At 39.0% G+C, this 13,254-nt stretch overlaps 1 protein-coding gene across 50 annotated transcripts in view; it reads right to left on the reverse strand.

Moving 5' to 3' along the window:
- TTN (titin) overlaps nt 1-13,254 on the reverse strand; it is a 323,995-nt gene that overhangs the window by 277,876 nt on the left and 32,865 nt on the right. For all 50 annotated transcript variants that reach the window (XM_089779942.1, XM_089779940.1, XM_089779930.1 and 47 more), the window contains 16 exons: nt 11,314-13,004; nt 10,883-11,164; nt 10,339-10,605; nt 9,962-10,234; nt 9,585-9,848; nt 9,232-9,492; nt 8,591-8,851; nt 7,845-8,108; nt 7,479-7,739; nt 7,072-7,332; nt 5,716-5,976; nt 5,478-5,619; nt 5,226-5,391; nt 4,401-4,632; nt 3,304-3,588; nt 3,077-3,202 (listed from right to left, as the gene is read on the reverse strand). In XM_089779942.1, the coding sequence (XP_089636068.1) occupies nt 3,077-3,202; nt 3,304-3,588; nt 4,401-4,632; nt 5,226-5,391; nt 5,478-5,619; nt 5,716-5,976; nt 7,072-7,332; nt 7,479-7,739; nt 7,845-8,108; nt 8,591-8,851; nt 9,232-9,492; nt 9,585-9,848; nt 9,962-10,234; nt 10,339-10,605; nt 10,883-11,164; nt 11,314-13,004 (5,297 nt within the window). The remainder of the gene's footprint in view (nt 1-3,076; nt 3,203-3,303; nt 3,589-4,400; nt 4,633-5,225; nt 5,392-5,477; nt 5,620-5,715; nt 5,977-7,071; nt 7,333-7,478; nt 7,740-7,844; nt 8,109-8,590; nt 8,852-9,231; nt 9,493-9,584; nt 9,849-9,961; nt 10,235-10,338; nt 10,606-10,882; nt 11,165-11,313; nt 13,005-13,254) is intronic.

Consider the following 13,254-nt stretch of genomic DNA (forward strand, 5'->3'; position numbering starts at 1 on the left):
TGCATGAATATAGCTGGCTGTTTAGGGTATTGCATCCCCGGTGTCTTGGAAAATTTCACTGTGTTTTGTTTTTTAAAAGTGCTGCTGTTATTTATTATTACTGTATTCCTGGAGAACTGCTTTCATTTTATAGTCTCCTTAAATCTCAAATTCCCATTTAAAACTAATCATTTAGTAGGTTATAAAATAATTGAGCTGCTCCAAACTGTTCAAACAAGTGACAATAGTAACCTGTTCTCTGGCCTGTTTTTCTCTTTGAGTTCCAAGAACCTTCCAGTTTTTGTACCACTAACCCTATAGACCTTAGGGTTGGAACCTCACAGCCAGTGAAAATCATCATAGCAGAAGCTCTAGTTTAGTTGTACTGGCCTCTGTTAAGTTTTTTAATGTCAGTTCATAACTGACCAGAAAGGTCACTTTTGAATCCAGTGAGAAACCTTCTTGCTTCATGCATGAAGCCTGCTGATCTTCCTAGATCTCACAGACTTTGCTACCTTGGGGTATGTCTACACTGCCACCCTAGTTCAAACTAGGGTGGCTAATGTAGGCAATCGAAGTTGCAAATGAAGCCCGGGATTTAACTATCCCGGGCTGCATTTGCATCTTGCCGGGTGCCGCCATTTTTAAATCCCCGTTAGTGCAGACTCCGTGCCCGCGGCTACACGCGGCACGGAAGGTAGTTCGAATTAGGCTCTCTCATTCGAACTACCGTTACACCTTGTTCCACGAGGAGTAACGGTAGTTCGAATTAGAGAGCCTAATTTGAACTACCTACTCTGTGCCGTGTGTAGCCGCGGGCACGGAGTCCGCACTAACAGGGATTTAAAAATGGCGGCGCCCGGCAAGATGCAAATGAAGCCCGGGATAGTTAAATCCCGGGCTTCATTTGCAACTTCGATTGCCTACATTAGCCACCCTAGTTTGAACTAGGGTGGCAGTGTAGACATACCCTTGGAGAGGAAGAGCCCAGCACCAGTCATCAAATTTGGCAGTGTACGACATCATTAACTGCACTAATCTGGCATATATACATTATTTTAACTGGCTTGGTGCTGTCATTGTATTACAAACATCATGTTTTCAGGAAACAGTATCATACTGTATACACTATCATACTGTATACACTTTGAAAATATATAATATATTCTCAAAATTATTATATCAGCTAAACTAATATAAATATTTTCATTCTGTATTTGAGAAAGATGCACATTAATGTGTAAATAATACAAAAAGCACAGGAATTGCGAGATTGACTCCCCATATGCCTTGCTGCTAATGTATTTCTCAGTCATCAACATGCACATAAAGATAGTTTGTATACAGGTGCACACACACAAGTTTGGCATGCTTTGAATCGCTGTAATTAAGATGTTAGTAGTTCAAGTATAAAGTCCCACATGTATTTTCTGAGTCTCATCACAATTTTTATCATGAAAGCAGATTTGTTTTCTAATCTTTTTCCAATTTAAGAATTGTACTTTTAAGTGATAAAAAAAGTAGTTGCTACTCATTTCATGCAAATTTTTCCATTTCTACAACTCAAAGATGATTTAAATATGGACTTTGTTCTGCCTATTATCTACTGCAAACTTTTGAAACAGGGACTGAATCTTGTACTGTTTTATGTTAGGCACTAAATAGTTCTATAGCAGTATGTAAATATTTTATTATTAATTATTATTATTCGTGCCCAAGAATAAGTGGGGTAATTCCACAACTATTACTGCAGCTTAATTTAGCAAACTGGCCACTATACTGCCATGGATGAATTTTTTAGTTATAAGATGGTATTTTATTTAAATAACATGGTACATTTACATAAGGAATGTATATTTTGAATAAGTGAAAATAAAAAAAAACCCTCTGACTCTAGCTGAAACAAAAAAGCTAATTTTCATGTAATATTTTTAGTTTAACATTTCCGTGAATGATACAGAAAATGACACATCCTGGGGCTATTCAGGGTTTTGAGGGGAAAGACAGAGCAGATTTTTGATCTGTATCTTTTTAAAATGGTATATCAGTAGGTGGCACCAAAAGCTTTGTTCATTGTTCATGCTCATTTATAGGACAATGCTTTCCCCATCATTGCAGTTAGGTCTTCAAAGCTTTGCCATATCACTGCACTGGGTTTTAAACTTCATGTAGCAGTCTCTCTGAAGAGCATTACAAAGGTTCACATCTGATTAAAAATGTAAGAACTACTGTAGGGATATTAGATAGTGGGTAATAGAATAGTCGAATAACCGCATGAATTCTTAGTGGTTATTTGACTATTCTATAGTCCCTGGGAGTGGGGCTAGCAGCCAGTGTGCTCCCAGCGCAACTGTTGGGGAGCATCCTGCTACTCCACACTGCTGCCTCTGATACACAGGCAGCAGCATGGGGTGCCTGGCAGGAGCTGGTCTGCGAGAGGAGCCAGTTTAAAAACCAGCTCCCCGCGTAGACCGGCTGCTTGTCAACTGCACTGCTGACTCTGACACAGAGGCAGCAGCATGGGGTGGCAACAGCCTCTATCTGTGGGAGGTCTAAGCTCCTCACAGACAGAGTCTCTGTCTACGAGGAGCTCGGACTCCCTGTGGACAGGGACTGCTGCTGCGAAGTAGCCTCTTTCTGTGGTGAGCCTGGGCCCAACATGAACAGAAGCTGTGTTGCTGCAGCCTCCCCTGTCCCCTTCCTCCTCTCCATGCTCCTGTCTCTGTTACAGAGGCAGCAAGGGGGAAGAGGAAAGCCAGTAGTAGACTAGATTAACTGATAAGCCTAGGCTATTGGTTAATAGTATTAGTAGACTACTCCTTTACATCCCTAAACTACTGAGCCCATAACCAGCCATTAAAAAACTGCTAAGCGTTAGGAGACTCAAATATCATGTCTGCTGGCAGCTATGAGATAGCTTTTTTAAATTGTTAGCTGCCAGTCAATTATACAGCCAACACTGTTCTCCGTATGTATAACAGATAGTTACACAATCCTCAAAAAGATAGATTTCAGCTCTTATGCTATTAGACTTGCTCGAGTATCAACTGAACAATTCCAATGTAATAAAAATTGTATATGATTTCATTAAACTAACCTGTCCCTGTAATTCTGCACTGAAAACATGCAGACTGTCCCTCAGAAGTAACAACATCTCGAAGCGGTGTTATAAGAGTAGGTGGATAAACTGGCACTTCCAGATCAGGAGAAACAACTTCAGGGACTAAAAGAAAGAGACCAAAAGGTTAGGCCACATGGAAGAGCACGTCACAAAATGGGGACAATGACATTTCAAATACACAGTGAGGAACATGGGAAACTCACCTTCTACTGAAAGTGAAGCTGAAGTAGTGGCAACGCCATAGTCATTCTTTGCTTCACACGTGTAAACTGCTGCATCTTCAGGGAAAGTCTCAATCAACAATAGAGTGTATTCTTGTGCGTCATGAAGAAACTTGCATTTAAAGCCTGGAGAAAGCTGCTGCTCATCTTTATACCAGGAAATTTTGGGCTGTGGTCTACCTGATATTACAGCACAAAAACGGGCTGGTTTACCAGATTCCACAGTGGTGGGCTGAAGCTCCTGAATAATCTGGGGTGGCTCCGGAGCTGCAGATTGGAAAAAAAAAGGGTTGAAATATGTGTTGCTTATTGAAATTATTCAAATGTTGTAAGACAACTTTCTTACTCTGATAAACAAAAGTACTACTGTCAACTGGCCAGAATCCACAATCCTTATTCATGCAAAGTTCCCACTGACTAAGGAGCCAATTTAATATTTCTCGCTCAATGAATTTTTCCCTTTACTTGATTGGGTGATTTTCTTGGGCAAGGAATATTGAAATGGGGATGAAATAAAGAGGACTCAGGAAAAAATGTTTCAGAACAAGCTGTTTTAGTATATAGGATTTTTTGAAAGATGAAATTGTAAACAACATCTCTGAAAACTATTAGGTTGCTCCCTCTGATACTAAATATTTGAGATATGAAAGTTAAGGGACTACTGTTTTATTCACTTGGACATAAGAGAAGTGACTGATTTAGGCAGATACAGAGATTAAAAAGTCCTATATCATTTTAATCTGGTATCCATTTCAATGGAAAGAGTGGACCAAAAGAAGTGATGTAGCATAAGCAGCCCCAACTGTTCCAGGGTTCTTTCTGAAGTTATCCCAAGTTTATAGTATTTTAATGCCAACAGCCTTTCACAGAGGTACAGGAAACACAGGATAGGAAATGCAATGATGAGCAAAACGAATGCCCACACTTACTATTAGAGAAACCAAGTGGGTGAGGTAATGTTTGTGTCTCTGTCTCACCAACAGAATTTGGTTCAATAAAAGATATTACCTCACCTACATTCTCTCTCTCTAATATCTGATGACCAAGCATGGCTTTAACAATATTGCAAGCATGCATACCGTTAACATAGAGAATAATAGAGCTTCTGTTTCTTCCTGCTACAAAGGTATATTCCCCAGCATCACTGTATCTTGTTTCAGTGATGCTCATCTGGTGGATTCTTCTTTCCACAACATAGTGATATCTTTCCTCAATCTGGAAATTGATCTCAATGCCATCCTTATACCAGCGAGCTTCAATATCATCTTCGTTAACTTCAAATTCAATTACAGCACGTTGTCTTTCAATGACCTTTTATGAAGCAGAATAAATATTACATATATTAACTGCTTTTGCAGCTGCCTTCCTGATTCATTAAACCATAAGGGAGAAGATTCATGAGGCGCTCAATTAGATCTCTGCAGCAGATCACAGGATGTCCTACTACTTAGTGCATCAACCAAAAGTAACTCTATAGGCCTCAAAGCGGCAGGGGTACTCTCTTTTGCAACTTATTACTGTCCTATTTGCAGTGGTGGCCCGTCAATCCAGGCGACCTAGGCGGTCGCCTAGGACACCAAGATAAACAGCCACTGAGGGCTTTGAAGGCGGGGGCGCCGATCGCGCGTTTTGCCTAGGGCGCCAGTTGCCGGCAGCTCATCTAGGGCCACTCCTGCCTATTTGGATCGATGATTAGAAAGTTACATGTCTGGTGAGAAGATGGGCTTTTAGAATCCCCACGATCTATACAATGGTGATGGGGGTGGCCCATCAGAACTTGTTGGGCAGCTTTGACCTCATGACTATTGCTGTTTGGAGGGGGCTGGAGAGGAAGTACCCCAAACAATTTACCTCCTTCAAACAACAGAGCGAACAAGAATTTATTCCCTATTCATATATAGTACCTGAACATCTTTACGGACGCTCCTGATACGAATATCACGACCTTCCACAACTAAGGTAGCACTGGACATGTTTCCTCCGGCTACTACAGTATACTGTCCAGCATCAGACATCTTCGTGGAAGGAATGAGGAGGCGATGGACAAATCTCTCCCTCTGAACTTTCACTCTAAAAACAAAAGGAGGAATGAACAGGACTATTTTTCTAAAAAGGTATAAAGAACACTAGGATCTTATTCTGGAGAAAATGATTACCTGTCTCCAAGTTGGAGTTCCTGGCCATCTTTCATCCATTGCACTGAAATGTCAGGTTCTGAGATTTCACATTCAAAAATGGCTCGTTTCTTCTCTACAACCTTAATGTCTTTAATGTGCTTCCTAAATTCAATGTGACGAGCTAGGGAAATACCATGGATAAACGATGAGCACAGTAGATATACATCAAGAGGACCATTAAGTCAATTAAATATATAGAGACTATGAAGACAAATACCTTCCACATATAAAGTGGCTGATGAAACAGCATTCCCAGCAACAAAACTGTATTCTGCAGCATCACCAAAGTGGACATTCCTTATGGCAAGAGAATGTGTAAGTTTTTTAGTTCTTATCTGGCACCTGTCGGTTGATTTTATCTCCACCCCATTCTTTAACCACTTATATGTGATGCCTTCATAGTTGACAGTTATTTCAAATGTTATTGTATCTTTCTCTTCAGCATTGATGTCTTTCAGCATAGATGTAATCAGGATAGCTAAAAGGAAAGAAATAGCCACATTGAGCCTGAATTGCTTTACAATCCTTTAATTAGATTGCATTTAGACCAAGGTCCTAGCTTCACTGGTTTTGCAGAATGTTATAAAATAAGCCTTTCATAGAAATTTGGCTTCTTACATTTAGGACAAAAATGATCAAAAACAGAGTGCCTTTTTAGCGTTTTATTTGGAAGTTACTACTATTCAAAGATTGGTTTTGTCTGTATTTATCACATATTATTGTGAATTCAGTAAAGAAATCTATAAAACCAGTGAAAAGCCCATAGATACTGAGTGACCTGAATAAACTTATTTTCTAGAACAAAAAAGAGCTTTAAACTCAAAAAATCAAACAAATACAAAAACACAAACTTTGCAATTCTGTAATCATATAAAGACTTTTATTCAAGGATCTCAAAATGCTTTAGAAAGGGGCATATTCCCCATTTTATAGGTGATGAAATTGAGGCACTGAACAGTTAAATGATTTGTGAAATGTTAAAGAGAGATTGTGTCAGAGTCAAGGAATAATAATTTCAAAAGTTTCTAAATGATTTAGGAACATAATCCCATTTAGTCTATGTCTACAGTGCAGCGCTATTTTGGGATACTGAAGATATCCCAAAATAGCTATTTCACGTCTTTTGAGCACGACCATTATCTCAATATATAATGGGCTTGTATTCCAATGTCCCTATAAAGGCCTCATTCTGTGAGAAGTAAGGGACATTTCAGAATGTTGATTAATTTCAAAATAAGTACTGTGTAGTCAGCGTCAAATTTTGAAATCTGCGTAGGTCAAATTGCGTAGCTTATTTCGAGTATGGGTGTAGTGCAGACACAACCTTAGAATGCTAAGGGTCAGTGGGACTTAGCTCCTAAGTGCCTACATTTCTTTTGAAAATGGGACTTAGGCTCCTTAGGTACTTCTTTTGAGAATTTTATCCCATGTCTCCTGACTCTCATATACCTGCTCTAACCAGCAGATGAGGTGTGTTTCCATTTATATTGAACACAAAGAAGCCTTAATCATAGATTAATACAACTATTTTCCAAACACAAAACACTTCGGTTAATTTTTATTTTTCACTTACGATTCACTGTCAGAGTTGCACTAACTCTGTCATTCCCACAGACAAATGTATATTCTGCAGAATCTTCACTACTTGTGTTCATGATATTAAGCTGATGGAGTTTCCCCTGAACCACTATTTTGAACTTTTGACTCATTTCAATTTCCACTCCATTTTTTAGCCATACTGCAGGTACATTGAAATGAGATACTTCACACTGAAAGGAGGCCGTTTTGGTCTCAGGAACCTCAATATTTTTCATGGTCTTAGTAATATGTACAGCTATGAAAAAAACAAGAAAATGGAAACAAATCAGATAGTACTCTCTTTTAAATTATGTTTATGAAATTGGAAATGCAAAGAGTAACAGATTATCCTGTGCAGGAGCTAGTTATAATACCTGAGGTAATGTGACACGAAATACTTACTTTCCACAAAGAGCTTTGCTTTGCACTCCAGTTGCCCTACTACAGCTGTGTATTCTCCAGCATCAGAGGGAGATATATTCTGCAACATCAGCTTGTGAGCTTTCCTTTGAGAGATCATCCTGTACTTGTCACTTGATTTAATCTCAACGTTTTTGTGGAACCATTTGACCGGTACGGTATCATGGGACACACTCAATTCAAAGGAAACAGTGGCATTTTCCAAAGCAGTCACATCTTTTGGCTTTTTGATTATTTTAACAGCTTAAGGAAGAGAATTATAACAGTTTATTCATCCATATGACTTACATTTTGTATCAGTCATTAAACTAATTGCTGAAATTATCACAATTGATCATACTGACTTACTTTCAATATGGAGTCTGGCATTGGCGCCTAACCTTCCAAGCTTAAAACTGTAAACAGACTCATCCGTGATAACACAATTTTTCACTTTCAGTGTGTAAACATTTTCCTTTACTGTAATCTCATATTTGTCATCTGATTTAAGTTCAATGCCATTTTTGATCCACTGAACTCCTTTAACATCAGGATGGGTAAGTTCCACAGAAAAAAGTGCATCTTGTGTTTCTGTTACAGTCAAGTTCTTTAGCGTCTTCTTTATTTTAACAGCTAGAAAAATAATTACCAATAAAGCTGGTAAAGTGAACTGAAACTCAAAAAAAGTTAAATATTTTCATTTTAAAAAATATGTTATGATCTTCTTTTATTTTAAGATACAAAAGCATACATTTTATACCCTTATGGTTTTCAAAGCTCCCTCTCTTCCAACCCTGCATTTCCCAGCAGCTGTCATGTCTTAGATTAACAAAGTTTCCTATGTTTAAAATGCTACTCTACAGTTGGCAAATGTTAACTTTTAAATGGCATACAGTGTACACTGAATATGTTTTTATCAAAATATGTAAAATTTTAACATGGAACATCCACAATTGTATGTATTTACTGGCTCGGATATCATGCACTTTCAATACAAAATACAGTTTCTAATAATGATCATGTACATCATACTTAGGGTCTGAGCCAAAGGACATTGATCTTAATGGCCTTTGAAGCAAGTCCTTAAAAGGCATTGTCAGGATGAAATTACTGACCTTCAACCTTCAGTTTGGCAGATGTTTTTGAGGATGCCACTTTGTAGGTATATTCACCCATATCATCAAGGGTGGTGACTGGAATATTAAGAATCCTCTTTAAACCATCTGATTCGCTTTGGAAGCGATCTGTCATAGATAATGGTTTACCGTCCTTCAACCACTGGCCTTCAGAATCAGGATTTGCCACCTCGCATTCAAAAATGGCTTCTTGGGATTCAGCCACTGTTAGATCAGTGAGGGGTTTTGCAATGGCACCTCCTGTTGGGGAGCAAAAGCACAAATTATTTGTTTAGTGTTTCAGCTGTCTCATTAGATTATTTCCCCCCTATACTTAAATGCAGGCTTGCTGAAATCCACCCGCTACAACATCCTGCCTTCATTTCCATAATCATATGGAAGGCACTGTGCATCATTCTGTAATATGACTCCAGTTTAACAAAACATTTAAGCACCCACTTAAGTGCTGCTGATTCAAAACTGAGAAGACAGAAAAAATAAGATAGAGAAGAGGAGACAAACTTGAGGGGAAAAAGACGAGAAAGATATAGCAAGAGCAAAATCACCAGGTAAGTCACTTATTACATTGGACACATTTTTTAAAAATCAGTGTAAGAGTTTTGGGATTTAAACATACTAACCTGCTACAACAAGTTTCCCAGATGTTTTCTTTTCTCCAGCACAAAATGTGTATTCACCTTCATCATCTTTCATCATGTTCACCACTGTCAGTTTATATATTTTGCCACGTGCTTCAATTTTGTACTTAGGACTAGCGTTGAGCTCTTGATCTTTGAAGTGCCATAAAACATCGATATTTGCATGAGATAGCTCAACCTCAAAGGATACATTCTGAGTTTCAGTGCATGTGATGTCATGAAGGCCTCTAATAATCTGAATTTCTGTAAAAAAAAGTTCATTAGAAATATTAGTACCACTTTTATTATATTAGCAAGAGGTGTTTTAAGAACGGTGCATCTTAATGAATACCTACTTTCAACTATGAGGTTGCAACTAGTTTCAACTTTGCCAACCATCAGTTTATAGTGTCCTTCATCTGAAGCATGGGTCCTGACAAGCACTAGCCTCTGTTTAGTGCCTTTGCAGACAGCTTGTATACGGTCATCAGGACTTATTTGTTGATCGTTTAGGTACCATTTGGATGAAGACACATCAGGCACCGAAACTTTACATTCAAAGACAGCTTTTGTTCCTTCAATACTGTGAACATCTTTTAGAGGTACTACTATGTCCACACCTAGCAGGTCACAAAAAAATTCATGTAAAAACTTCTTAAATTAAGAAGAAACAAAGCAAGCAAATGACTACCCATGTCTTCAAAAAACACTGAATTGGCTAATAGTCACTTACTATAAACAGAAACTCGTCCAGTGGTTGAGAGAAGAAGACTGGGAACGTTAAAAGAGTAGTTTCCACTATCTTCCTTTGTTACATCTTCAACTAACAACATATGTGATTGCTTGTCCAGCACAACATGCACACGGTCATTTGGCTGAATTTCAATACCATCCTTCATCCAGACACCTTCAACATTTTCTAGAGAGACTTTAACTTCAAGTTGCACAATATCACCCTCACAGACTTTCTGATCAGTAAGTCCTTGCAGAATAGTGACAGGACGGGCTATGAAATATGAAAGAAAAATAAATTAATCCGCAAAACAGACAAACAAAATAATTACTCTTAAAGCTGTACGAAATAAGAGGCACATGATTAAAGAGGCTTACGCTTCATCTTGAGTTTGCAGCTTGTCTTTTTGTCATCTACAACAAAGCTGTACTCTCCTTGGTCTTCCTTACTAACATCTTTGACAGTGAGAATTTGACGACCACGTCGGGACGTAATCACATATTTACTATTGGATGTGAGCTCCACATCGCCACAATACCATTTCCCCTCCATGTCTTCAGGGGAAATCTCACATTCAAGTTCACCTGAGAAGGACTCTGGAACTTCAATATCCTCAAGTTCTTTAACAAACTCAATAATGGCACCTGCATTGGAACAAAAATATTCTCACAAATGATTTCTTATAAAAACATACGAGTTTAAAGAAGCAAACATAAATCAAAATCAAATATTATTTTAAAATCCTGAACATAAAATAATTTTCAGACTTTCATGTTGCATTAAAATATAAACAAAGTGTAAACATTCCAGCAGTGTGCTATGCAGCAAAATACATGCTGCTGTGTTCCTGGATAATAGCTGATTTCTTCTAGGAAGAAATAACTATAAAAACATTGAGTGCAATAAAGCTTTCGTTCCTACCTTCAACAATAAGCTTAGCAGTTGTTTTTACAGTTTCATCTTCTACCAATGTACAGCTGTAGTCCTCAGCATCCGACATGTCAATCATTAGCACAGAAAGAAAGTGACCTTTTCTGTCAGAGTGCATCCTGTATTTGTCTCCAGAAAAAATTTCTATTCCATTTTTATACCATTTCACTTTGACAAAGGGTTCTGAGGTTTCACATTCAAAGGTTGCCATGGAATCTCTCTCTTTAGCAACAACATCTTGTAAACTTTGCGTGAAATTTATCAACTGTTTGGCTGCAAAATAAATAAGTAAGTAAGTATGTAAGTAAGTATGTATGTAAGAAAGTAAATAAATAAACAAACAGAGTTGATAACCTGTTGACTACAAAGACAAAACATATTTGGTTAACAAACAGGGTACATGAAGTGGATTTACATATTACCTTGTACTAGCAAGAAAGCGTGGCTTGAAGTTTCACCCACTATATTGATAGCTTTCACCATGATGCTGGCAGAGTCTTCAGCTGTTAAATCTCTGATGACCAATTCACAAACATTATCTTCAGGCCAATACCAATATATCCGATCAGACCTCTCAATTTGTACACCATTTCTGAACCACTGACATTCAGGGTCCGGCTTCCCTACTACTCTAACACGGAAATGTGCATCGCTACCTTGAGCTACTGTCTGGCTTTGGATTCTTTCAAGTATCTTAGGAGCCTCCATGCTTGGACTAAGCCCAAGCTTGTCTGGTTTGACAGCTGGAACCGTGAATTCACCTGCAGCAAGAAGTGCTTTCTTCTCTTCCTCAGTTAATTCTTTGGTCCAGTGAAGAAGTTCCTCTTTTGTCTTTTTAAGCATTTCTTCATATGCTTCATCCTTTTTACGAGACTTAAGCTCCACAGCAGTAATAGCTTCATAATAGCCCTCCTCTGTCCTACGCTTGAATTTACTGCGTAGCTCTTCAGTCTCCTCTGGTAGCTTCTCATGAGTGATTCTCTCAGCCCTTTTTAGCTTTACCACCTCTTTGGTAGTTGTCTCAGCAGGCTTGTCTACTTTTTGTACTTGAAAGAGGAGTTTACCAGGTTCTGCTGCTGCTGGCTCATGCCTCGGTTCGGGTGCCCGGCGAAGGACAGACCTGAAATCTTCCCTCTGCTGGATCTCAAGTTTTACTTTATGTTCTGTTACCCCCTCTGGATTTTCGGCAGTAACCTTCACTTCACCTGTATCGTAAGATTTGCAGTCCACAATGTCCAGGTAATAGATACCATCATAGCGAAGTCTAAACCTTTTGCTTTTACGAATAAGCTGCCCGTTGAGATACCAATTGACTTTGGGTTGTGGATAGCCGGTGACTCGGCAGCGGAACCGTGCAGTTTCACCTTCCAGAACTCGTGCAGGCTCAGGGACCAAAACAATTTCTGGCTTTTGCTTCTCTTTTTGATCCTCTGTCACTCCAGCAAGGGCTCCCTCATGAGCCATTCTTTCCATCTCTTCAATTCGTTGTAGTCCCTTCCTGCCTTCTGGCAACTGAGTTTCTTCCACAAGGCTTTTCTCATCTTTAACAATAAGAGTAGCTGATGTGTGGTCAGCACCATATTTGTTACTTGCCCTGCAAGTGATCACTCCACTGTCTCTAGGATAGGCTACTCCGTAATCCAGACTGCAGTATCCAAATTCATTAATCATGCGAAGTCTATTGGCTGCCTCTAGGGGTTTGCCGTCATGTAGCCATTCAACCACCATAGTGGGGTCACCAATTGGTGTCAGTCTGCAGTCAAAATGAGCTGGTCCAAAGCACTTGAGCCTTAATGAAGTGAGTTTCTTCTTAAAGAATGGCTTTTGTTGTTTTTCTTTGTCATAAAGGTCTCCCTCCTCCCATTGCTCTTGACCATAACGCAAATGGAGAGGCTCGAGCTCAGGAGCTGCAATCTCCTTTGCTTTGTACGTTCCTCTTGGAATGATGAGTTTCCTTTCTGGTTCCGGTTCTGCAAATTCCACTTCGACATTCACCTTGCACCGTGTAGTGTCGCGGCCTGCTTTATTGATAGCAGTGGCAGTATACCATGCAGCATCATGCTTGACAGTGGACTCAATTTTAAGTGCAGCTTCTCCTTTAGTTCCCTCAATTCTGAAATATTAAAAAGATATACATTATTTTCTCATGCATCTCCTTCACAATTAGGACCCATCCCTTAGCCCATAAGCAGGCAAACTCTAGGTGGAACCAAAAATAATGCTTAACCAAGTTTATTATGGTTGTGCTTAAAGACTAAACACGAATGTGGCCTCATTGTGCTAGGCACTCTGTAAACACAAAGTAACACTCACTGAAATCAGTGCAAGTTGCATTTACTGCTGCAGGACCGTAGATACAGAAA

This window comes from Pelodiscus sinensis, chromosome 7 (assembly GCF_052426305.1).
Source record: "Pelodiscus sinensis isolate ZL-2025 chromosome 7, ASM5242630v1, whole genome shotgun sequence".
In the NCBI taxonomy this organism is placed as follows: domain Eukaryota; kingdom Metazoa; phylum Chordata; order Testudines; family Trionychidae; genus Pelodiscus; species Pelodiscus sinensis.